The following is a 23,446-nucleotide window of genomic DNA, read 5'->3' on the forward strand; positions in this document are numbered from 1 at the left end:
ACCCGAGTATGAGCGATCGAGTACCCGGGGTGTTTTCGGATGATGACGTAAGATTTCGTAGCTGCCCCTCGACGCCTCAGAGCTCTAGCGCTCTAGCAAGTTGCAAGTTGCCCATAAACGCTTGAAAACCACGACGAATTCTCAGTAGATGGAATACAACACGAGATGTACAAAAATGTGAAATATATAGAATACAAAAAATACCCATGGCGAACGATCACGACCACAACCCGTCATACGATCTCTTGTAAAATATACCTATCGACCACCATACCAACTGCGTCCGTATCGAGCGTCAGACAATAACGGCCGTTGCGACTGCTGTTCTCCTTCAGGCTCCTGCTTCAAGCTGCTAGCCATCGCTTGCATAGCGAAAGGATCATTCTTGGCGTTGTAGGGAGCAGGTGTAGTGGGATAAGATCCAGTAGCTCGAGTAGGTGAGGGCTGAGCTGAGCCTGTGCCGTAGGGGACGAAGGTGAAATCTGAGGGTAACAGCGCACGAGCGGATTTGAGCGAAAACCCTCGTCAAACAGGCAGAAGTGCGACTCACAGCCGCCTGTAGTTGGGTAAGAATGGCCGGAAGGAGTCGGCAAAGCAGTGCTTGCTGGGCTGGTGTAAGCGGTAGAAGCGCCAGAAGCTCCGGGAGGGCCGGGATATCGAAAGCTACCTTTATGTACGGATCAGGTAAGCTGACGGCGATGCGCCATTACGTTGACAACCTTTGTGACTCACCACGGGTAGGGGCCAAGTGGGGAGGCGTATGACCAGGTACAGGCGTGGCCATATGTTCGGGATTGAAGCGTACTCCTTGGTTCTTTCGTGCCGACTTGGAGTTTGACACCTGAGGCGAAGGTGAGGCCGGGGGCTCATTGGCTGCTTCTACACCTTCACCACTGGAAGACATCATGGCTGCCATCATTCCCGGATGCATGCCGTAAGGCGACATCATTGGGTGCCCCATCATCATCATCATCCGGGGGTCATACCCCATCGGATGAATGGGGACCGGCATACTTGGAGAAGGCATGTGCATAGGCATGCCAGGGTGTGATATTTGCTGGGGAACCGACGATTGGATAGAGGCTTGAGTCATCATCGCTGCGTGCCCTCCCTTGGTGGTTCCGGGTACGACCTCTGGTATCGCACCCATGTTGTAAGGAAATCCAGGAGATTGGTGGATGGGATGAGCGTAGGGCATTCCTCCCCAAGGGTAACTGTGAGCTGGAAACATGTTGAGCAGATACGGGAGGTAAGAGGTGGGTCTTGGAGATGGAACTCTCTCGATTACTGGCGAGCAGCAGTGGCGAACGACGGTCAAAGCAGTCCCTCTATATACCAGACACCCACATTGACATGACACCCCTTTGAATCTTGCGAGCTCGTGACCCCTGACAGATCACCTCCTGTAGATCGCATGGTATTCAGACGTGCTCACCCTGCTTATCAGGAGGCAAACTCGGGGAGCGATCCTCACGCGCCGCTCAAAGCCCTTTGACCGTCGCCGCTCGCGCTCGAGACGCAGACGACGATGCCGTCCCAGCACGCTGAGTGTGGCACTGCCCCCAATAATGGTACGAGCAGCAGGAGAACAGGCTTTGACGGGCTGTCGATTCCCCAACTTGCGCCTCGCCAAAAAGATCATGACATGGATCATAAGATCTCAGCAGCTCGATCGCATGTCGCTGGATCATCGGTGGCGCAGTAAGGTGTGTTTCAGAGATGAAGACTAAAACGCCAGCCAGCCTGACATCTATTCCTTACGAAATGTAAACAAACCCGTGGTGGTTTGTTGTTTGTTTGCCTGTGGGTGCTGGGATGATCGGATCGTCGAACGCTCGAACGAACTTCTTCAAAAGGACATCACTCACTGCTTCTTGCCTATGAACCAGACTCGCATCATCCCAAGAGGCCAAGAGGCAAGAAGACGACATCCATAACAACATCAAGAACAATCCATCACATCACAATAGCACAACTCCACGACATCCACACCCCTGTCGGTCGCAACCGTAGTTTGAAAACCTCATCCTGAGCATCTGGCGCAACTTTATAGGGATCAGAACCGTTTCGCGGTCACCGAGCCCTCTCGTCGCGACCTGTTCAGAGCAGATCCGACGTAGGCGGTCCCTCTGTACAGGCTCATCGAGAAACCTAGGGGTCTCTCTCAACGCAGCTACCTTCCATCTCCCGCCACTCGTCAGGTCACCGATACCGTGCATTTCATCTCGATCGGCATTCCGCCGCTCCGTTACGACCTCGAATACAATGTCTGAATCTGAGGAAAGTGACTTCCACATGGAGAGTGATGGTACCGACTTCGAGCTTCCCGTAAAGAAGACCGCTGCCAAAGCGAAGACTACGAAAGCTGCCGCTGAACCGAAAGCAAAGGTGAGCGACACAGACCGCTTCTTTCCCACAAAAGAAGCAAGCTCATCCGAATGATTCTTGATATGCAGAAAGCACCTGCGTCTAAAGCTCCAGTGAAACCGAAAGCAGCACCGAAGCCCAAGAAGGCGACCAAGAAGGATGCCGCGGTAGAAAGTATCGACGAGGCTTCGCCAGACGTTTCCGACCCGGTGGAAAGTGACAACAGCATGGAAGATTCCGATGAGGATGCCCCGGTCAAGAAGACGGCCAAGGCATCAGGGTCGTCCGGTCCGAAGAAGTCGGCTAGTGAGATGTATCAAAAGGTCAGCCCACCGATACCAGCCGAGAACATGATACCAACCGTATTGACTGTCTCTCGTATCCGTATGGGTAGCTGTCTCAACTCGAGCACATCTTGAAACGACCCGATTCGTACATCGGTTCGGTGGAACATCTTCAAGCTCAACTCTGGGTTTTTGATAGGGAGACCAAGGGGATGACGCAGAAGAACATCAGCTATGTTCCGGGTTTCTTCAAGATCTTTGACGAGATCCTGGTCAATGCCGCTGATAACAAGGTACGCACTGCTCCGACTCCGTAGAGACACCGGTCTTCGGCTCATTTGCATTTGAACGGCTCTTGTTGGATCTCAGATCAATGACCCGACGATGGACAGCTTCAAGGTCAATATCGACACGGAAAACAACGTCATCTCGGTTTACAACAACGGTCGAGGTATCCCCATCGAGATCCACTCGAAGGAGAAGATTTGGATTCCCGAGCTGATTTTCGGTAACCTGTGCGTGTCGATGGAATGTCCCGATCTGACAGTAGTATGATACTGGCCCAGATCGCTGACTCTCTTGAGTACTGAATCGTTTCAGGTTGACCTCTTCCAACTACGACGACGACCAGAAGAAGATGACCGGAGGAAGGAACGGTTACGGAGCCAAGCTCGCCAACATCTATTCGACCGAATTCAGTGAGTGATATGCCGGTGTCATAATCGGACGTCAGTGACCGCGTTGATGCTGATCTTGTCATGTAGTTGTCGAGACTGCCGACAAAAATACAATGAAGAAGTACAAGCAGGTCTTCTCGGACAACATGAGCAAGAAAGGGACGCCGAAGGTAAATCGATTTCACGGCAAGCCTAAAGAGAACGAAATGCTAAACATCCTCGTCATGCTTTAGATCACCGACAACAAGAAGGCCGAAGAATACACAAGGATCACCTTCAAGCCCGATCTTCCTCGTTTCGGAATGGACAAGATTGACGCCGACACCGAAGCTCTGCTCATGAAGCGTGTCTACGACATGGCAGGAACCGTGAAAGATTGCAAGGTCTTTTTGAACGACGAGCGGCTCAAGGTCAAGGGTTTCAAGCAGTACATCGAGATGTACTTGAGCGCCGCAACGAAGAAGCAAGAAGAAGAGTCTGGTGGCGGAGCCGTCACAAAGCCGGCTATTGTCTACGAAGTGAGCAAGGACGGTCGATGGGAGGTTGGATTCGCCCTCTCGGATGGTCAAGCGCAACAGGTCTCGTTTGCAAACTCCATCTCGACAATCAAGGGAGGAACGCACGTTGAGACGGTGTCTGGTCAGCTGGCGACCGCTCTGATGGAGCAGATCAAGAAGAAGAACAAGGCGGCTCCTGTGAAACCTCATCAGATCAAGAGTCACATGTGGATCTTTGTCAACGCACTGGTCGAAAATCCTGCATTCGATTCCCAGACGAAGGAAACGTTGACTCTGAAGCCTTCAGGTTTTGGTAGCAAGTTGAGCTTGAGCGAGGACTTTGTCAAAAAAGGTGGGTAGTGCCAGCCTGCCGTCCGTCCGTACATGCGACCAAGGTGTTGACGTTGTCTTGTTCGATCCCGTTCGAAACAGTCGCCAAAACCGGAATCGTTGAAGCCGTGCTCAGCTTTGCAAAGTTCAAGACGGATCAGATGATGAAGAAGTCGGACGGTGTCAAAACCTCGCGTATCTCTGGTATCGTCAAGCTGGAAGACGCCAATAATGCTGGAAGCAGAAAGGGGAAAGATTGCACCCTGATCTTGACCGAAGGAGACTCGGCCAAGGCTCTCGCGGTGTCTGGACTTTCGGTAGTGGGCCGTGACAACTACGGCGTTTTCCCGCTTCGAGGAAAGCTTTTGAACGTCAGAGAAGCCGCCTCCGACCAGATTCTGAAGAACGTCGAGATCCAGCACATCAAGCAGATCATGGGTCTCAAGCACAAGACGGAGTACACGAGCGTGGACGGTCTACGATACGGTAGTCTGATGATCATGACCGATCAAGATCACGATGGTTCGCACATCAAGGGCCTCATCATTAACTTCCTCGATCACTTTTACCCGTCATTGCTCAAGATTCCCAACTTCTTGGTCGAGTTTATCACTCCCATTGTCAAGGTGTGGAAGGGAAAACAAGTGCACACGTTTTATACAATGCCCCAATACGAAGAGTGGAAGGAGGCGAACAACAACGGAAAGGGATGGGAATCCAAGTACTACAAGGTGAGCAGCTCCAAAGCATACGTATCGAGTGTAGATGACTAACCCTTCAGGTAAATGCTTACTTTGCCAGGGTCTGGGTACTTCGACTGCCCAAGATGCGAAAAAGTACTTCAGTGACTTGCAGAAGCATAAGCTGCCTTTCATGGAGACACAGCAGGGTGACCGAGAGTTGATCGATCTGGCATTCAACAAGAAGAAGGCGGACGACCGAAAAGAGTGGTTGAGGCAGTTCAGAGTACGTTTGCCGCGAGTGCCCTTTTTCGGGATCGACCGAAACTCATGTTGGTGGATTCGATTACTAGCCTGGCACCTATCTGGACCACGACATCGACCGGGTACCCATCAAGGACTTTATCAACAAGGAGTTGATTCTGTTTTCCATGGCCGATAACATCCGATCCATCCCTTCCATGGCGGACGGTCTTAAACCCGGTCAGCGAAAGGTTATCTTTGCGGCTTTCAAGAAGAATCTGGTCAAGGAGATCAAGGTGTGTTCCAGCGATCGTCGGTAACTGGACTTCTTTCCTGAAGACTCTGCCCATTCTAGGTTGCGCAACTGGCCGGATACGTTTCGGAAAAAACGGCCTACCACCATGGAGAAGTCAGCTTGACGATGACCATCGTCGGATTGGCGCAGAACTATGTTGGTAGCAACAATATCAATCTCCTCGAGCCCAGCGGTCAGTTTGGTACCAGAAACTCTGTAAGCAGGCTTTTGATGGTCATCTTGATTGTGCGTGTCACTGACGGACGATTTGGTGATAATCGCTCTAGGGAGGAAAAGACGCCGCCAGCGCTCGTTACATTTTCACCAGCATCCCGCGCATCACGAGGACAATCTTCCATCCACATGACGATCCGATTCTGAGGTACCAGATTGAAGACGACATGAGCATCGAGCCGGAGTATTACCTTCCCACAGTGCCTCTCGTGCTCATCGATGGAGCGGATGGTATCGGTACAGGATGGAGTACCTATGTGCCAAACTACAACCCCATCGACATTGTCGACAATCTCCGTAGGATGATGAACAACGAACCGCTCGAAGCCATGACGCCTTGGTACAGGGGGTTCAAGGTCAGTACAGTCTTGTCCATTCCGGAGACGATATCAACTAAATCACCGAATCTGCATTCATGCTGATGGCAGGGTACGATTGAGAGGACGACTGACAAGAGTTTCAAGTGTAACGGTATCCTGACCAAGATCAACAGTACAACCATTGAGATCACCGAATTGCCCATCCGCGTGTGGACTCAAAGTTACAAAGAGATGTTGGAAGAATGGGTCGTCGGGACGGAAAAGAGCCCTGCCACGCTCAAGGTGAGTCCAATCTCATCAGCAGGGTATGCCATCCCGCATTCACTCACTATCGGTCTCTTGCCACAGGACTACAAGGAATACCATACCGATACTACCGTCCACTTCGTTATCACCATGAGCGAAGCGGAAATGCGCAAGGCAGAAGAGGAAGGTCTTGAGAAGCGTTTCCGAATGAGCTCACCCATCAACACTTCGAACATGGTATGCTTCGATCTCAATGGGAAGATCCGCAAGTACAACACGCCAGAAGAGATCTTGGAAGACTTTTACCACAAACGCTTAGAGTATTACGGCATCCGAAAGGTATCTCAGAATCGCCCCACACCGCACGGGATGCCTGTACTGACTGCAATCTGTGCTTTGCAGCAAAATCTCGCGGATGAGCTCACTAGGCAATTCGACAGGGTCTCTAACCAGGCTCGATTCGTTCAGATGATCGTTGACAAGTCTCTGGTCGTATCGAACAAGAAGAAATCGAGTCTCGAGGAGGAATTGCGCGCGTTGAAGTTCAAGGCTTTCCCCAAGACCAAGAAGGCCAGGGAGGCAGGTGAGGATGAACCGTTCTTGGAAGAGGAGGATGAAGGCAAAGCCGGCGATTTCGACTACTTGCTGGGGATGGCTATCTGGAGTCTGACACGCGAAAAGGCCAGTCTTGTCCGATCCCGATTGTCGAGATCGGTGCCGCTAACGTCGTTGTGCACTCGCATCTAACAGATCGAGAAATTGATCCAGGAAAGGGATCAAAAGGAAGCCGAGCTCGTTACCTTGCTCAAGCTGACCCCAACCGATATCTGGAACAACGATCTCGAAAACTTCTTGATTGAATGGCATGTGGGTAGTTTGCTTCCAAGTTGCGATCGAGAATTCCGCACTGAGACATGCATACCTTTCGCAGAATATGCTCCAAGGCGATATCGAGAACAGCAAGCGTATCAAACCCAAGAAAGGCGGAGTCGCCGGGCGCAAGCTCGGCATTAGCGCTGGGTCCGATTCCGAAGAGGACTACAAGCCTGTCAAGGCTAAAGCGGCGGCGAAGCCTCGCGCTCCGGCGAAACCAAAGGTCGCTGCGAAAGAACAACAAAACAAGATCGAAGACTTTTTCAAGGAAGCAGAAGGGGCAGCGAAGAAGCGGGGCAGGTAAGACAATCGATTCCAGAACGGCAAGAGATGCGTTTGTTAAAGTTATGGCTTGTCCGCAGGGAGGCAACAGGGTCTAGCGATGATGAGCCGGTGCGAAAGAAGCCGGTCCCGAAGGCAAAAGCTCCCAAGTATGAAGAGATCGACGATGCGAGTGACGATGGTGAGACCAGATCAGCCTGAGCAATGTTGTGAATTGGCCTCATCGCCCACTTGAAACACAGACTACATCACACCGGCAGCACCCAATGCAAAGGCTTCATCAAGCAAAGTGAAGCTGGACTCGGACGACGAGGAAGACTTCACACCTCGTGCTGTTCCTGCGAAAGTCACGAAACCTGCTGCGAAACCGAAAGCCGCGGCTAAAAAGGCGGTCCCAGTGAGCGACGACGACGAATCGGACATCCCGGTGCCGAAGCCTAAGAAGGCGGCTCCGGCCAAATCGAAAAAGAGGACACTTGACACAGACGATGAAGAAGAGTCGGATGCGGCCCCACCAAAGGCGAGAAAGGTGGCACCTGCAAAATCCAAGAAGAAGCTTGACGACTCTGACGACGATGACTTTGACGACTCGTAAGTCTGGGTCGGCTACATTCGAGAAGATTGACAGTAGCTCATCGCATACTTTTCTGATAGCATTCTGGATCTCGCACCGCCACCTCGAGCGACCGGGGGAAGAGCTCGGACTACGGCCACGAAAAAGACGGCATACATCGAGATCGACGGGTCGGATTCGGAATTCGAATTGTAACGCGATCGCATCGAGGCGATTGTCCGGATGACTCTTTAATGACTTACGAACGGATTTGTGATATTAATGGATGATCCGAGGACGAGACAACCTTTTGCGGGTCTGTCGAATCATCCTCCTGTATAGCTGTAAAAACGACGATATTGATCCATCTCGAAATCGGCTGCACGAGCATATGCCTGTTGTCCAGTCCATTCCCACGCGGCGACGGCGACGAGATCATTTGCTCAAGATGATGCATCAACGAGTGATCATTCTATCTCATGGCGATAATTTCGGTTCTGGTCGCTGCCCAGCATCTCCGATTGTAATTGAGATTCCGCGAAACAAAATAAGCACTCAAAAAGATGACGGGGGTGAGGTGCGCCGACGGCGACCAGTATCAACCAGAGGCTGTATGACCGGTATCAAACATAGGATGTCGTATCTCGCCAATAACCTGGCAGATGTTGCGCGGGACATCGGAAAGGCTTTGGCATGCTTCAAGACATTGATCGGTCTCCCGCCGCGCTCTGGTGTGCCCGTCCTTCCGCATGGGCTGATTGCGTTTGTGTGTATTTCTTTATATTCCCGATCTTTCCCGCAAGACCGTGCTTCCCATGCATCCCGCTACACTTCAATTTGATGTACAATTTTTCCCATTCCATGCTCGCCTCGCGAGTGTTTACTCGGCAGCGGGCTCGCCCTTCTTGGGGGCGGTACCCTGTAGAACAGCGGGGTTTGATTTGGTAAGGGTTGGCAGGCAGGAAGGTGCCATCATGTTCAGGTTGGCGTAGATTTGAGTTTTGGGCGTCCGAGAGTTGAGCGAAACGGAATAGGAAAGCGGGAAGAGTAGTGTAAGGTGGTTTGAGGTGAAAAAGATATTGAAGGGAATAAGGTGCGCCACAAAGTTTGGTTGTGGTTGTCATGATCGTTATGAACAGGATAGTAAAATCAAGTAGGCCATTTCGTCAGCTGTCTGCTTCCCCTATAACGATCGGAAGACGGCCAAGGTGCGTACGAAAGCGTATCGAACGAGAGTGGTACCGGTTCCGAGGAGCGAAACTCCGAGAAGAGCGCAGTAGGCGGCTAATCCAGGTGTTTCCCAAGATGAGTTTGTAGGAGTAGATGAAGATACATGCAATTAGTGATATTGTTGGCGCAGTACAAGCCGCACTGAACGAAACAGCTCCGAATGGCCGACGATACTCACTGACGTAGATCTTCGACCTGGTTCCTCGCCAAAAGACCATCTCCTTGCCGGACAAGGACTGCAGGTACTTCTGCTTCTCGAGGACTCGGTTGGGACCTATCAGATTCGGTGGAATTGTTGCGATATCAGTCTTTCGGGGCGCCAGGAAGTTTCTTCTGTCGATCCGCTAACAACGCACGGTTGACGAGGAAATCCATTTTGTCAGATGTGAGATCGACTTGATGAGAGTTGGCTAAGGATCTGGATCGTTGAGAGATCAGCTTGTTATCGATTTCCTTGAAATCGTTGTCGACAACCCTACCTACCCTACCCTCGACTGGTCGGGGGAACACGGGAGGAGGGAAGAGCGAGAGGTGTATGATCGCTTTCTCACGCGTGTGTAATTATTGGCCGGATGTACATTTGCCTCCTGACAGGCGAAATGCATGAACAACTTGACAAGTAGAGCCATCTACGTAGCGAAGTTGCATCCCGGTACTGCATATGGCTCCTTGCTCTTGAGGATCACGGAAAACTCGTGTGGGACATCATGATGATACTTTGATAGCGAATTGAAAAGACGCTACGAGATCAAAACGCGTATTTTGGCAGTGCATCGGTATTGCTCTGTTACATATTATAGCTGCCACATGTCGGCACCTCCATTCCAGGGCGCCACCATGTTATCAAGCTGAGGTAGATTGATTGTCGGGTCCGCCAGTGCCTCCAGGCTATATGCGGGTAGGTCAAAATCGAAATCAAAGAACCCGGTCGGGGCCATCCCGTTCGGCAGAGCGTCGGGAACAGCGTCCAGGTTGAAAAGGATAGGAGGCTGAGAAGACGGATTGGAGGCACCGGCTAAGAGTTGGTTCACTGGTGGTACCATTGAGCTACCGGTCTGAAGGCCTCCGATGCCGTTGTCCAATATGAAAGGGGTCGCTTGTATCGGCGGTCGTCGGTCGACATCTGGCTGTTCGCGCAAGCCAAGGTCCCGGCGAAGCTGGTCGACAGCTCGATGATCGAGCACGCTACGCAGTGTTGCGTCATGTCGACCGATGAGATCGATCAACTGAGTCTTGGGTCCCGAGAAAAGAAGAGCTATCCGCTTCATCAAGATGAGGTTCGTACCTATGCGATGTTGTACGGTGTGATGAGGTGGCAAACCCGCTCGGATCGCATCGACCAGCTGCGCCTCAACGGCGTCCGTTAGTAGCTCCAGAACTGTTGTTTGCAACCGTGAGTACTCATGGACATGGCATATTCGGAGTCGAAACGCGATTTACGAGTGGGATCTTCAGGAACGAAATCCGGATCAGCGCTGAGCAAAGTATCTCCAACATCGGCGATGCTCAGCCAAGATTCTTGACAGACGGCCATGATCTGGCGGTGCCAGTCCACGTTCAGAAGTTCGCTGGGTCGTTGCAGTGCCGAAGTGCACAACGTCGCCATGGCCCAGTTGTACCGCAGATGCACTGTTCCATGTATTGAGGACTGTCAGCAAACCACGTCGCTTCTGGGATCCCACGAGACGTACACGCATAGAACGCTGTGGATTGTCCCATTTCGATCCTCGTAAAGACGTTCTCTTCCGTGCACTCCAGTGCGGCGTTCAATGAGTCTCGCCAGGCTAGCAAGTCCATCTGACAGGATTGAAACTGCGATCCCGGTAGATCTGGTTGCTCCCATTGTGCAACCGCGAGGTATCTATGGCGGTTCAATGCTAAGCGACGATCGTCTCGAAGCCTTTCCGATTACCCACTTGAGAACGCTATGCGAAAGAGCAAATAACATGACGCCTTGCGCAGGCATTCCCTCTCTTCCCCGTTCGGCCTCGGACGGTGGCTGCCACGGCAATCTGAAGATCCGAGTAGTCGCCTTGAACCGCAACATGAAGGATCTCTCGTCCATGGGTAACTGGATGGCAATCCGGTCGAGCGCAAAGGACGCCAACTCGGTTTGCTTCCCGGTGACCATGATGTCGATGCAATAACAAGCCCACATGAGACGTCGGCGCGTCTCTCCGCCAGGCATGCTATCGTCTCCAGGCAGATGAAGAGAATGGGCCAGGGCCACTCTGCGTGGCCAATTTCAATTTAGCGAGATTGAGATCCCCTAGCAAAGATCAGGCCCGTAACGACCAACCTACCTGTTCGCCATTCCCGACAACATCCAAAGAGCCGATCGTCTGCCGATAGCCATCTCGCAGTAGATGATGTTCAGTATCGTACAAAGCAGATCCAAAGTCGGCGAGATGATCGCTTCCGAGATTTGTCGATGACAGTCGGCCAGCCGGGTCTTGCAGTCTTCAGCATCGAGACCGAGCACGATGGCCGAGGCAAGGCAGACCGATGTGAGGAGATGTCGAGGAACCTGGCCGCGATGTAATCTCTGGATGAAGGAAGCTCGGTGTAAGAATCCATGCCTAACCCAAACGAAGACACGGAGATCGAGAGATTGCGCACGGGTGTCAGCCCCGTGTCCTCGATCGTACAACACAATCAGCTAGCTGCACTCACCACGAAACGTTGTAGACACGGAAAAAGTAGATGGACACGAGCTTCTTGACATTTCCATCATGCAGAATCGGTCTATGCGGCGCTATAGGTTCGATCCTGGCTAGCTCATCTCCTGCCGCTGGAGCCGAGGCAGGTGGAGGTGTCGAGCCCTTTTCGGCGAGCTTCCAGGTGCAGTCGATTCCCTTTCGCTCGCAGGTCGTGCATGTGGGATCGTGGAACGAGCAGGCCGCTTTCGAAATGCGACATTGATCACAAGCACGTCGGCATGATCTAATAGATTTATTCGAGTATTGCTGGGTATCCTCTGATGAACACCGTTGTATATTTCCATTTAGCGAGGTTAGCGAGTTACCCAACGGGTCACCCCATACGTCCATAACTGACTCCATATGCATTCTACCGCGAGGCGCTGGCACTGCGAACAGACCGGATGCGTTTCATTGCATTTCACTTTGCGTCGTCTGCACGTCAAGCAACCTAGAGAAGATCGGCCAGACCGATAGTCAGCCTTCAGCGCGGTGGCTCTTTTCAGGGAGAAGCTATTACAAACCGGTCGATACCCGTCTGCGTTTCGTCTCGGTCTTGCTCGAATCCGAAGCTTCTGCCCTGTTGGCTGGAGAAATGTCCTGGTCCATTCTTCGTCCATGTGCGCTCGTCGATGGGCTGGCGGATGAACCTCCCATGTTCACATGGCCACGAATGTTCGAGTCTGTCATGTCATGCAGCTAGAGGTTCCTAATCCTACGTCGCGGGTATCGGCGAGACTCAAGGTCGTTCCGCTTGGTATGGTCTTGTCGCTCAAAAGTCGATCGTTGCCGCAGCATCAGCGGCCTATATGCTGGCTAGAATTGGACTGCCAAACGTGGTATTCTAGGACTCGACATCGAGATCTGATCGAAAGTTGCACCTTCCTGGGTCTCGCTCGTAACGAAAGGTTCGGTCGTTCCAACATCGGTCACTAGCTCACTAGATCACTAGATCACGAGGCGTGTACGTAATCTGGATTTTATAAACCCGCGAGTCGGCGTAGCTTTCAATCACACAAGCACACATTAACTGTACGTGATCCAAGGGTTCGGGGTTCGCTTGCATCTCTTGTTCGTAACGGGACGAAAGGCACTCCAGGCTCTGGCCCAGGCTGAAGATCAAGACAGCGAAATTCGGAACCGTTTCCCCTCCATTTGAGCATCGGATTCACGAAGCGAGACCGCCTCCCCAGGCAAAAGATTATCCAAGCATATTGTACTGTTTCGAGCATACTCTGTCACATAGTATACGCAGGACAGCCCCTTCCCCCAACACAGAGCCTCACTGGGGGAGGTTATCCAGACCGGCCAAGAAAGACTGATAATCATCTTTCGGTTTATCCGTCGTCCTACTAGCCGGAGCCGAACCGAGGATACCGGACAATTTGCCCATAAGGCCGCCAGCAGCAGGGTTGTAGACCGGAGCAGGGGGTTTTCCTTCTTCCTTGTCTTCAGCAACCAGCGAGGGCTCTTCATTGGCCATAGCAGGGTCATCGTCTGGCGGTGGAGCAGCGTTGACCTGGATGGCCGAAGCGACCGTCTTCTTCTTCTTGGCAGCTCGGGGTACGAAAGCTGCCGCCTCTTTACGTAGATCTCGAATCTGAGGTGCTGCTTCGATTACCGCTGCTGCAGGGACGGGAGCAGCATCGCCGGGACCGGCCTGTTCGCCGGTCGTCGCTCCGCCTTCTTGTTTAGCTATGCGATGCGCCTGGAACGTGGAATGCGGTATGTCCGAAAGAGGATCTTGATGCATGATGCCCGGTCGATTTTGGGGAGGTCGGAATCCAGGCTGGAAATGCGGTGTACGACCATTGTTGTTGTTGTAATTGTTTGGGAAGAAACCAGGCGGAGGAAGCGGCATGTGATTCGAACCCGTCCCAAAGCCTTGGTGCTGGTTTGGCGGTCGGAAATTGTTGCTTGGGTAGAAAGGTGGCGGTCGGTAAGGGACAAACATGGGAGGACCTGCAGGGGTCATCAGCGACATGGGCGCACCTGGAAATGGCAGACGATGAGCTGAAAGATCAGGTTTCACTATAGAAATTCCTGGGCTCACTGGGCGGGGGAGCCAATCTAGCCTCGGGCGGTGCATCCCCTTCAGGCATGACAATACTGTCATCCGAATCCGAGTCGTCTTCATCCCCTTGCTGCCGGGAAGGGCTTCCCTCGGGCATCACGATGTCGGAATCTGCCAGGTATATGCGTGCCGTCAGTCTGGCGGTCCACGATCAGCGCTTTGACCGCTTCTACCAACCTGAATCGCCGTCGCTCGACGATGCGTCAAACATCTCATCCGATGCTGAGAAGAGGAGATATCCATTTTAGCTAGGCTTATCCGTTTGCTTGGCTGTAGACACAGACGACTCACGTCTCTCCTGATCAAACATCCCAGGCGGAGGATGTCCCAGAGGGTTCAAGACCTCGTGATAAAACACACTCCTCACTCCATAAATCGAAATCCCCGGCGCCGCCCTCACTCGATCCCCCTGTCCGGTCGCTTGCCTTTCCGCCAATCGAGCCTTTTCCCTCTCCTTTTCCCGCTTGTAGACGAGATCCTCTGCCTCCGGGTTCGCCTTGACATAATCCGCCTTGGCTTTTTTAACTCTCTCTAGTTCCTCCTTGACCTCTTTCAGTCGAGCGATACCGGCCGCGTCGAGCTCTTTGGCTTGTTCTGAGCGGAACAGACGCGAGGATGGTCCAAGTCAATGGTAAGCGAAACCAGCTCCAGAATCCGAACGCGAGTCGTCGAAAGAGTACCGACCTGCTTGAGTAAGTCTTCGGACCTCTGCATCTAGCGCACCAGTATCCTTTTTGAGCGTGATGACCTCCCTAGTCTTGGTTCTGGCTTCCTTGTTTCGTTTGAGCTCCTTTTTGCGCATCGCCTTGCCTGTACGTGCAAGATTCGTTTGCACTCGTCAGCTCGTCCGAACGGATCGACCTGCAGGGATTCGATTCTTACGATGCGCTTCAACGGGATTGGCATTCTTGGCCATCTGGAAGGTGTCAGGGTTGGCTCTCGGTCGGTTTGCCTGGATAAGTTTGGCACGGGAACGGGGGGTGGCAGTTGGATCGATAGTTGTATCATGTATACAGTACTGTTGAACCCTCCGACGTCGCTGATGACCGGGTCCCTCTCCCCCAATTGACCTCGGACTCTGCGCGAACCACGTTTGTGCTTCTTCCAATCGAGGAGGCTCTCGAGTACGGTAGAGATCATCTCGACGTCGATGTCGACCACATACAAACATCTAGAGGTATATAGGCACAACACTTTTCCACTATCAACGAGTGTATAGCCAATACATAGCCTGTCCATCATGTTCGCCTCTCGATCTGCCGCTCTTCGACGAGCCGCCGTAGCGCTCCCTAGGACTCAGGCCAGGACCATCGCTTCCACCTCTGCTCGACGGGCCGAGGTCACGCCCTTGCAACCCCTGGACGTCGTTGAAGTGTCACGAAACCCTGGAGCTCTTCCCGACCCGCAACGTGAGCTGTGTTCACGGTATCAATACTATCTGCCGGGCGATCTTGGCTAATATGGAGTCTCTAACGCTATTATGCTAGTCGATGGATACCCCGAGCTCCCTTACGTATCTCTGCAACGACGGGTCCCGAAGGGATGGTGGGACAACCAAGAGCGAAGGAACTTTGGCGAGACCGTACGTCAGGTTTGGGTTGCTATATACTGCAACTTTCCCAACGCTTGATACTGACACAGGCATATGCCGTTTGCATAGCTTCACGAGCAAGAAGACTCGCTCTCCATGTGGTCCCCCGATGCCCACCCCATGCCTGCCAGCTGGGCTCTGACCCAGGTGAGCCTCGTCTCCATCTTTCCACCACGTTGACACATACTCAATAATCTGTGACCCTAACCCTCGTCGTGTGGATATCGTTGACATCGCCAGATGATCATGGCCTTCACCACCATGGCCGGATTCGGCTACCTCGTCTACCTTACCAAGATGGAATCCCCGGCTGCCAAGAGGTCGTATCCTTACAACGGGCTAGAAGCCGAGCTCGGAGGAAGTGCCGACACTCCCAAGGTGAGCCGTCAACTTCGTCTCGCCATGTCGGGGATGAAAGCCAGGAGCTGATTGTGGAATGCCATCCCTTCCTCGTTTGTTTTGGACTCGAGCAGGGAATCGCCGAGTCGATCGAGGAGGACGCTTGAGAGTGAAGTGGGCGGTCGGGGACGATGAGGGGACGAGCGTTGTACTAAAAGATGAAAGCACGGATTCGATTGGATGACAGGCAGAGCGCGTTCAAGGGGTCCCGCTTGGATTCGGAAAATGGCAGGAAGTGGTCAGGGTGAGGACTGCAAGATTCGCATACCGCTAAGGAGACGGTTCGAGGCAGCAGACAGATCGTTTGTTATGCGGAGCTTGGAACCGCCAGCGATGAGCAAGATAGGTCGACTCGCCGAGATCGAGGCAATAAGGTCGAAGAGAAGAGAAAGCGGAAGGGGGTTTTCTACCTGAATTCCTTGGGCCACGTATGGGCAATATTCTGAACGATCTTTGGTCTCACGCCAGTCTTGCCTTCGAAACTCAGACCGCGTGCCGCTGATCGCAAGTCTCTCTTATAACATCGCAGGCTCACGACACCACCTGAAACAGCCAAGTCGTATTCCTCGGGTAGAAGCAGTATACATCGAGCAATCGAGCGAAACAAACGTTTGGGAAGGTCTGGTCTGCGCTGGGCGAGGAGGAGGTTCAAGCCGGCACGTACATCGCTTGTCTACCTCAACTGATTTAGACGATAGAATGTGATTCCTTTATTGAGTTATACCCGTGCCTCTACTTTACATACCGGTCTATCCAGAGGTTAGACTTCACAGAGGGATAGGCGATATACCACTTGAACATATCCAGGAGCCGTTCCACCAGCAGGCGACAGGCGACAAAGTTGTGACCAAATAAAGGACCAGTGCCTCGGTTGTCGAGCGAAAGCGCTAATTGTTAGCCAGAGTAGGGCGGTATCGATTCCAGGTCAAAGACATCCCCTCAGTCGTTGATCGTGCTGCAGAATTGCGGTAGAATACTTGGAAATGGAAGTGCTGAACAAATAAAAACACGGAAATGACAAACGACCCGAACCGAGAAGGAGCAAAAACGTTGTGATTGTAAAAAATCAGCACAAAGGGGTTGGTTAGGTGCTCACGATCGTGGATTACAAAATTCAGTGAGCATGACACTCTGCAGTGACTGATGTCGAAACTGCAAAAAATGCTTTTCGCCCACCAACCATTCTAGGAGTTGAATCTTCGAATGATTGGCCATCGATTTATTACGCTGATGTATAGGTGGGGTGCCCTGCTGTATTAGTGTGCTTGTCTCTCTTTTCTAGCATCTTTTAGTGAAGTTAACCCTCGTTGGCCTTGGCCGAGTACTCTCTCCTTCAGTGTAATTTCATCTTTTCAGGTCAATAATATGCCAGGCGCAGGATTTGAACCCCGATCTTATCACTTTGTTCTTTTAACTGAAGGAGGAGCCTCTCTGTGACAGCTAGACTACTCGGCGCGCGTTGTTGACACGCGCGCCTCAACTTTCGGATCCTGCTGCTGGGCAACCATCGTCCTGTGCAGCGATACGAGTAGAGTCAACACAGATGCACTATCGCTGAAACCCATGGCTACGATGATCGGTGACTTGTATCGATACTCGAGCATGACGGCTTCCGGAGTTAGCGACCAAAGTATAACCACCTGGCCGGCGAATTGCCTCGATGAATGGCGCATCTCTGCTTTACACATCGAGCCTCTGTCTGCTGTATACCTTGTCGTTCTGTTTGAATGTATGTTTTAGTTTGAAATAAATACGTTTCAACCAGCTATATTCCCTTGTATAGATTATAGCGACATCACTCGAAGAAACTGCCGCCCCTAGAGACTAACGCCGCTGGAGTTGGGGCCCGCTTGCCGGCCGAGTCCTCTGCTTTCTGGGTCGCCGACACGTCAGGCATAATTACGCTATCCCATATCGCCGCTACTTTCCTTGAACGAGAAGGCAATCCGTCGGAGTTGCTAATCACAACTTCTTCAACCCTCAAGTCGAACAGACATGTTTCTCGTATGATGTGCTACATGGTTGTCTAGAAGCTAGGATACAGTGGGGGTGACTCAATCTCTAAAAGGGCCCATCGATATTCTTCCTTTGCCTCGGTCTCGGTCTCCCCGGATGATCATCTTCCGGCTCGACAGGATCGCTAGCGATCTCCAGAAAGAGCTGGTCATACCCTTGATCATCGAGAGGGGAGGAGACCGGCTGCAGCCCTGTCACATTTATTTGATTATCGCCTTCCACCGGCCGGGCTGTCGATTCGGATCGGGTCGACCGCGTCCTTTTCGTTTTGCTGCCCCGCGTACCGCCCCTTGTTGCTTTTCCTCTCTTTCCACGGGTAGAAGCGTTCGACGATCCCCGCGAACGGCTCCCGGTCGCTTCGCCATCGTCCATGTCCGCCACGCTTTCGCTGTCTTGCGTCTTGCGCCGCCTAGGTGCCTTCTTTTGCACGCCCTCGTTCTCTTCGCCTTCTCCAGCACTCGTTCGCTTCCTCTTGGTTGCCGAGACTTTGCGCTTTGTGCCCGTCTCATTCTGCCCTGTGTTGTTCAGCTGGTTCGCATCATTCAGATCGACCTCTCGTAATGGCTCATCTTCGAGATCGGCCAGCATCTCGCCGAAATGCTCCGGGACAACTTCGCCACGGATCCTAGCTTCGGCTTCTCGGAACATCTTGATGACCGCCTGCAGTCGTTTCGAGGGATATTTGGTCCGAACTCGAGGCGCGAACATGCCTTTACCGAGAGACGCGTCGAAGAAGGGATCGAGGATGGTCTGCTTGTTCATCGCTCCCGCCTATCACACAACGCTCAAATGAGTTACCGACAATCGAAGTATGCTTCAGAGGAATCACTCACCTGTCCTCTCCTCGCGATACGTTGCACAATTGGAGTCAATTCATCATCCACTTTCGACACGGACCATGACAACTCCGTTCTCAGAAAGCTGTAAGACTGACATGTTAGCGCGCGCTTTGGGAACGCCAGAACTCTCGGGCGGCCGTGCTCACCCTCGCAAGCCGTTCAGGTCCGGGAAACCCCAGTTGAACGGCTCATCGGAAGTCTCGACCTCTGGATTATTATAGGCGTCTCGCTGTAGAAAGGATACCTTCAGCTTGCAGTGGAGTGTAGCAACACGTATACGGGACTCACGACGAGGGGATTTGGCCATCCAGGGTCGATGTGAATGACGTTGGAGAATTTCTTCTTCTATATATCGACATGTCCGGACTTCAGGTATTGTAACTAGCGTTTCGCGGAACGATGTCCACTCACAAAAGTCTTCTGGAATTTGGTCTGGATCGACGTGTCGTCTTTACCCAACTGTACCTCCAACCACCATTGCTTGAAATCCTCCAGTCCACGAGGACCGGGAAACTCTGCCATTAGCTCCATCGCAACGACGGGACCGACTCCAGGAAGGCCGATCGTATAATCGCTCCCGAGCAGGTATGCAAGCGAGATGAGCCTGTCTCGGTTCAACATGAGTTCCCGGTCGAGATCGTTTGCGATAAAACATTCGACGTATTTGGCGTCATTGAAGAGGTTCTTGAAACACTGGGTGCCCCCGAACAGGAACACATCGTTGTCGTCTGTGATGACACCGTCGACCAGGTTCAGCCGAGCGAGTTCCGCACATTGAGCTTCGGCTTCCATGGGTGCCGTGATGTAGGGTATACCGAAGAGACGCAGCATGAGTTGTATCTGAGCGACCATCTGATGGGTAATCTCTTCCGAGTCTCGCATCGCAACCTTGTTTTGCTGGTTCAGCGTTCGGATCTCGTTGTCGATCTCTTGTCGTACTTCAGTCAGATTGCGTCCCTTGATCTGCGACAAAAAGCGGGCGTAATCGTCACCCTCGGCGTTCATGTCGACGCCTCCTTCGTCCTCTGCCAAATCTCTAGGCGGGGCGGGAAAGATGCCTTTTCGATGTTCAGCCCTCTCGTGCTCGGATAGACCATCATCCGAATTGTCATCATCGTCCCGGATGGATAGCGAGTCGTCAAAGTCGTCTTCGTCAGGGTCCCGACTAGCACGTAGCAGAGCACGGTCAAAGTTGTCCTGTTGCTGGACATCCGATAATGCCTTGGACACATTACGAGAGAGCTGTTTTGGAGCGGGAGGGGGCGAGGCTTCCCATTCCATATCTTCTTCCTTATCGTCTGGCGGCCCAGCGACACCTGGGTCCGGTTGTACTATCGGTTCCACGTGGGTTTCGATCTCGGTGGGATGTGGTGCCGGAAGGCTCAGGATTTGCTGTTCTTTCGGGTTGCTATTTGCCTCTGGTTCCTCGTCCATCTTGTCAGCTACATCAATAAATGGCGAGGGGTCCGACGTTGAGGCTGTGAATGGTCGACGACTTGGGGCGATTTGAGCTTCTGAAGCGGGTGTTTCGGCCTTGTCCTTTTGAGCATGATGCTCCTTTACACTTCCACGCGTGGATTTAGAAGCTACCGGGACTGATGGCATTTCTATCGTCTTGGTTCCCCGGACTTGCGGAAGTGAAGGCGCGGAGCGTTTGATGGTCTCCTGTTGGCGAGGTACTTGTACCGGTGGTTGAGGCCGTTCCGGCTGGACCTTGGCGGGAGTGACCAGTGGTCTGTCATTCACTATAGGGCTATGGGAATTTCGTGCTTCGGGGCGAGCTTCGGCGGACTGTTTCGCTGGTTTAGCTAGTGGAGTTGAGAATGGATCGACCGCTTGCGCTTTCGATGTGTTCTTCGGAGTCTGTTGCAACGCATCCACTTCGGGGTCGACGAGGAGAAGATTGACGAGTGGCGCCGCATTATCGGTTGAAGGATCGTCGATCGTGTCCAGCAAGCCGTTCGATTGCAACTTAGGACTTGGAGGACGAGCATAGTCCTTCGATGTGACCACGGTCTTGTTTGAAGACTCGGGATCCACCCTGGTGCGGGAAGGTCCCGCGACGGGTGGCTCAGGTGGAAAGAAGGGTGACACTTCACTGAACGGCTCGGCGGTTGGTTTACTCCCCGTCGTTTTTTCCAACGGTACCTCTTCCATACTCTCGTCGTCGTCATCCGATCCCAGGTCCTTGACGCTCTCTGTCATTGTCGACCTCGTCTCTGCTATACTGCCGTCCCTCTCGGCCGCGTCAAAGTGTAGCCGAGCGTCCGACTTGCTAGCCCGTAAAGCCGCCAACAAGGCTCGGTCTTCTTCTTCTCTCCGGCGCAGCGCCTCTATCACGCTCTCTGACATGGCCGCACGAAGATCCAGATCGGGGATCGGGACTTCAACCTCGATCTCTTCCATCTCGACGTCGGACGAGGGCGGTTCTACCGGTACGTGTGCTGTACCAACCCGATTCACCTGGACCTCCTCAAACTCGTCGACCGCGTCGTCTCCACCGTCCTCCGCATTCTCGTCCTCGACGTCGTCCTCGATAAACAGAGGCACGCTCTCCTTTTGCTTGGGTTTCGCCTTGATGACCTGATCATAAGTCTGCTTCCCGCCCGCCTTTTTCGGTGTATGCCGTCGAGCGACCGCATCGAGGAATTCCTTCTGCCTCGAAGCTCGCAAGTCGGGGTCCATGGTGAAGGGGATGGGCACCACCTCGTCCTCGTCGGTTTCCTTTTCTTCGCCGTTCCGCTCGTCACCGCTCGCCTCCTCGCTATTGCTTTCGTGCTTACGCTTTTCCCTTCGCAAGACCCCATCCACGATCCTCGCCCTCTGTGCCTTCTTCTTCTTCCTCGGGCTTTCCTCGACGATGATCGGGGCCTGCTCCGTCCCCTGATCCCTGACCCCCAGGACCCACCCTCCGCCCTCCGCCTCGGGGTTTCGAACCAAGACGTACTCCCTGTTCCGCTCACTAGCTACCCTCACAGGGATCTGCAATCCCGAATTCCCGATTGTGTCCGTCACGGTCAATAGCCTCTGCGTCAGTACGTTCCTCTGGCTCAACTGCGCGATCTGGGCTTTGGAGAAATCCAGTGGGGTCGGTGCCTTTTGTAACATCGAAGCCAGGCGTTTATGAGACTGTTGTCTCGATCGGATCCGGAGATCACCGATGATCTCGTATTGCACCTCGGTAGGTAACGAGTGGAATTCAGGGGAATCGAAATCGAGGTCTTCAGGACGCATCTCTTCGATGAAATGCTGGAGTTCTTCTTCAGTCGCTAGACGCGGGTCCAGACGGGAAGCTCTTCCAGGTCCCGATCCTTTGGTATTCGAAGCTTTCGATCCCGAAGCTACGCCTCCCATCGTAGGCGGTCGAAAGGCATTGTCAGGCAGTTCGGGCAGGCGGTATGGATCGTGTTTCCGAAACTTCTTCCTCCGCTGTTCTCCCAGCTCGTCCAAGCTCAGTGAGCCCGCTCCAGCACCAGCTCCGGTAGCCGGAGACCCTTCGCCACCGCCGCGACTCGCTGGAGAGTCTTCACCTGTCAGCCTCCTCCTAGCAGGGGTCGACTCGTTCCTGGGCCCATCGTCTTCGAGTTCTTCCAAGTACTCGGCCCCTTCCGGGATCGCTTCTCCCTCCTCGGGTCTGTATCCATATTCTGCCTGGCCTCTCTGTTCAGCCGAGGCCTGTTGTTTCTCCCTTTGTCTGCGGATGCCCGGAATGCGTAGACGCCATCAGCACTGTACCGATCAGATCCTAGGCAGGTAAAAGGGGAGACACTCACGCCTGAGCTTGTTTGACGGCTTCCCTTCTCATCTGCGCCGCAAATAACCTCTCGGCGACCTTGGCATGATTAGCAGCCGCCCCAGCCTTTTTCCTCCTCCTCTCAGCGATCGTGCTCTTCTTCAAGTTGGGAGCACCGCCGTCGAATACAAATACGGGTTTGATGCCGTGAAAGAGGAGCTTGTTGATCCGGCGAAGGAAACCGAGGACGTGGGCGTTGACGAGAACCCGACCCTCCTTGTCACGCATGGTCGCTTGAAACTGGGAGTATAGGATGATGGCGGGACATGTCAGTCAAGGTGGGAGACGAGATGAAAGCGCTGGATCGACGACGCCGGTCTAGCCTTCGGAGCTCCTCAACCGTCGTAACGAAAGCCAGTCTTACCTGGTACAGCCAGATGGAACTATCAATGGCCATCCTCTTTCCTTCGAGCGTCTCCAGCCTGTGACACGACGAGCAGTGGGCGTGCGTGTTATCAGTAGTTTTCAAGCACAACGAAAGAGAGGTCATTCGCGTGAATAACTACTCACTTGATGGGTCTGGCCACCGGACCGAGGAGTGACCACAAGCCCTTGACGCCCATGTCGAGCGGATCTAATCCTCTGTTCCTTTGCTGATTTGGCTGTGACGTTTACAAGTGTCAAAAGAGTTGCGAAGGAGATGAGAGTCGACCCCTTTCTCAGCCAAGTAAAGTAATCCAAGTGAGTGTGAGAGTGAGTGACTCATGCGACTTCGATCGAGGAGATGGGTCACGTGATTATGTCAAACCGTCGATGGAGACCCCGGTGTGTGCAAGTGATTACGTTATTACGTTGTGCAGATACACGTCGCCCCCCCCTCTCCTCTCCTGCGAGATGGTAAACAAAGCCGGGGCTCTCGTTCTGTTGATTCAACATCTACTCGCTCTCTCTCTCTCTCTCTCTCTCGACCTGATCGACAACAAT

At 53.0% G+C, this 23,446-nt stretch overlaps 6 protein-coding genes across 6 annotated transcripts; 2 read left to right on the forward strand and 4 right to left on the reverse strand.

Moving 5' to 3' along the window:
* The first annotated feature begins 1,873 nt into the window (after window positions 1-1,873).
* On the forward strand, window positions 1,874-8,271 carry HD553DRAFT_334625 (DNA topoisomerase). The gene is made up of 20 exons (XM_046182154.1): window positions 1,874-2,388; window positions 2,457-2,690; window positions 2,762-2,944; window positions 3,021-3,166; window positions 3,252-3,349; window positions 3,416-3,498; window positions 3,562-4,177; window positions 4,258-4,886; window positions 4,957-5,121; window positions 5,189-5,374; window positions 5,434-5,589; window positions 5,661-5,963; window positions 6,036-6,209; window positions 6,276-6,512; window positions 6,576-6,854; window positions 6,924-7,040; window positions 7,105-7,346; window positions 7,409-7,509; window positions 7,571-7,919; window positions 7,983-8,271. The coding sequence occupies exons 1-20, from the start codon at window positions 2,266-2,268 to the stop codon at window positions 8,095-8,097; spliced, it is 4,536 nt and encodes a 1,511-aa protein (XP_046037737.1). The 5' UTR covers window positions 1,874-2,265; the 3' UTR covers window positions 8,098-8,271.
* Window positions 8,272-8,676: 405 nt separating this feature from the next.
* HD553DRAFT_205616 (uncharacterized protein) lies at window positions 8,677-9,580 on the reverse strand. Its single transcript, XM_046177121.1, has 4 exons — window positions 9,468-9,580; window positions 9,290-9,385; window positions 9,098-9,165; window positions 8,677-8,800 (listed from the first exon to the last, which is right to left on the reverse strand). Exons 1-4 carry the CDS (start codon window positions 9,484-9,486, stop codon window positions 8,762-8,764), a joined length of 222 nt encoding a protein of 73 aa, XP_046037738.1. The 5' UTR covers window positions 9,487-9,580; the 3' UTR covers window positions 8,677-8,761.
* A 527-nt stretch (window positions 9,581-10,107) lies between these two features.
* On the reverse strand, window positions 10,108-12,732 carry HD553DRAFT_205703 (uncharacterized protein). Its single transcript, XM_046177122.1, has 7 exons — window positions 12,335-12,732; window positions 12,169-12,261; window positions 11,785-12,088; window positions 11,415-11,690; window positions 11,028-11,342; window positions 10,803-10,972; window positions 10,108-10,740 (listed from the first exon to the last, which is right to left on the reverse strand). The coding sequence occupies exons 1-7, from the start codon at window positions 12,498-12,500 to the stop codon at window positions 10,475-10,477; spliced, it is 1,590 nt and encodes a 529-aa protein (XP_046037739.1). The 5' UTR covers window positions 12,501-12,732; the 3' UTR covers window positions 10,108-10,474.
* HD553DRAFT_205791 (uncharacterized protein) lies at window positions 12,729-14,864 on the reverse strand. Its single transcript, XM_046177123.1, has 6 exons — window positions 14,767-14,864; window positions 14,569-14,694; window positions 14,176-14,478; window positions 14,062-14,106; window positions 13,864-13,995; window positions 12,729-13,802 (listed from the first exon to the last, which is right to left on the reverse strand). The coding sequence occupies exons 1-6, from the start codon at window positions 14,798-14,800 to the stop codon at window positions 13,093-13,095; spliced, it is 1,350 nt and encodes a 449-aa protein (XP_046037740.1). The 5' UTR covers window positions 14,801-14,864; the 3' UTR covers window positions 12,729-13,092.
* A 191-nt stretch (window positions 14,865-15,055) lies between these two features.
* HD553DRAFT_282789 (uncharacterized protein) lies at window positions 15,056-16,068 on the forward strand. Its single transcript, XM_046178165.1, has 5 exons — window positions 15,056-15,293; window positions 15,372-15,466; window positions 15,545-15,622; window positions 15,716-15,853; window positions 15,949-16,068. Exons 1-5 carry the CDS (start codon window positions 15,125-15,127, stop codon window positions 15,979-15,981), a joined length of 513 nt encoding a protein of 170 aa, XP_046037741.1. The 5' UTR covers window positions 15,056-15,124; the 3' UTR covers window positions 15,982-16,068.
* A 2,428-nt stretch (window positions 16,069-18,496) lies between these two features.
* Window positions 18,497-23,085, reverse strand: HD553DRAFT_252896 (PIN domain-like protein; the record flags this gene model as incomplete). Its single annotated transcript, XM_046177331.1, has 13 exons — window positions 18,497-18,661; window positions 18,724-18,811; window positions 18,876-18,958; window positions 19,018-19,074; window positions 19,141-19,812; window positions 19,939-20,262; window positions 20,326-20,707; window positions 20,834-21,441; window positions 21,541-22,193; window positions 22,242-22,423; window positions 22,503-22,762; window positions 22,887-22,944; window positions 23,033-23,085. Coding segments are annotated over 13 exons (3,585 nt in total), but the record flags the coding sequence as incomplete, so codon positions are not given.
* Between the last annotated feature and the right edge of the window lie 361 nt (window positions 23,086-23,446).

The sequence above is a fragment of the Filobasidium floriforme genome, assembly GCF_021052385.1.
Source record: "Filobasidium floriforme strain CBS 6241 chromosome Unknown HD553scaffold_7, whole genome shotgun sequence".
NCBI classification, from domain to species: Eukaryota; Fungi; Basidiomycota; class Tremellomycetes; order Filobasidiales; family Filobasidiaceae; genus Filobasidium; species Filobasidium floriforme.

Excerpts from the sequence above, each read along its gene's own strand:
- HD553DRAFT_334625 (XM_046182154.1), top strand. The coding sequence starts at position 2,266 with ATGTCTGAATCTGAGGAAAGTGACTTCCACATGGAGAGTGATGGTACC. Across the intron at positions 2,945-3,020 it reads TCAATGCCGCTGATAACAAG|ATCAATGACCCGACGATGGA; the intron begins GTACGCACTGCT and ends GTTGGATCTCAG. Across the intron at positions 7,347-7,408 it reads GCAGCGAAGAAGCGGGGCAG|GGAGGCAACAGGGTCTAGCG; the intron begins GTAAGACAATCG and ends GCTTGTCCGCAG.
- HD553DRAFT_205616 (XM_046177121.1), bottom strand. Across the intron at positions 9,166-9,289 it reads CAGGTCGAAGATCTACGTCA|CCGCCTACTGCGCTCTTCTC; the intron begins GTGAGTATCGTC and ends CACCTGGATTAG. Across the intron at positions 8,801-9,097 it reads CTCTCGTTCGATACGCTTTC|GGTACCGCCCCCAAGAAGGG; the intron begins GTACGCACCTTG and ends GCTGTTCTACAG.
- HD553DRAFT_205703 (XM_046177122.1), bottom strand. The coding sequence starts at position 12,500 with ATGACAGACTCGAACATTCGTGGCCATGTGAACATGGGAGGTTCATCC. Across the intron at positions 12,262-12,334 it reads ACGCAGACGGGTATCGACCG|GTTGCTTGACGTGCAGACGA; the intron begins GTTTGTAATAGC and ends GATCTTCTCTAG. Across the intron at positions 10,973-11,027 it reads CTTTCGCATAGCGTTCTCAA|ATACCTCGCGGTTGCACAAT; the intron begins GTGGGTAATCGG and ends GAACCGCCATAG.
- HD553DRAFT_205791 (XM_046177123.1), bottom strand. The coding sequence starts at position 14,800 with ATGGCCAAGAATGCCAATCCCGTTGAAGCGCATC. Across the intron at positions 14,107-14,175 it reads GATGTTTGATCAGGAGAGAC|CATCGGATGAGATGTTTGAC; the intron begins GTGAGTCGTCTG and ends TCCTCTTCTCAG. Across the intron at positions 13,803-13,863 it reads TAGATTGGCTCCCCCGCCCA|GTGCGCCCATGTCGCTGATG; the intron begins GTGAGCCCAGGA and ends TGCCATTTCCAG.
- HD553DRAFT_282789 (XM_046178165.1), top strand. The coding sequence starts at position 15,125 with ATGTTCGCCTCTCGATCTGCCGCTCTTCGACGAGCCGCCGTAGCGCTC. Across the intron at positions 15,294-15,371 it reads AGCTCTTCCCGACCCGCAAC|TCGATGGATACCCCGAGCTC; the intron begins GTGAGCTGTGTT and ends CTATTATGCTAG. Across the intron at positions 15,467-15,544 it reads GAAGGAACTTTGGCGAGACC|CTTCACGAGCAAGAAGACTC; the intron begins GTACGTCAGGTT and ends CCGTTTGCATAG.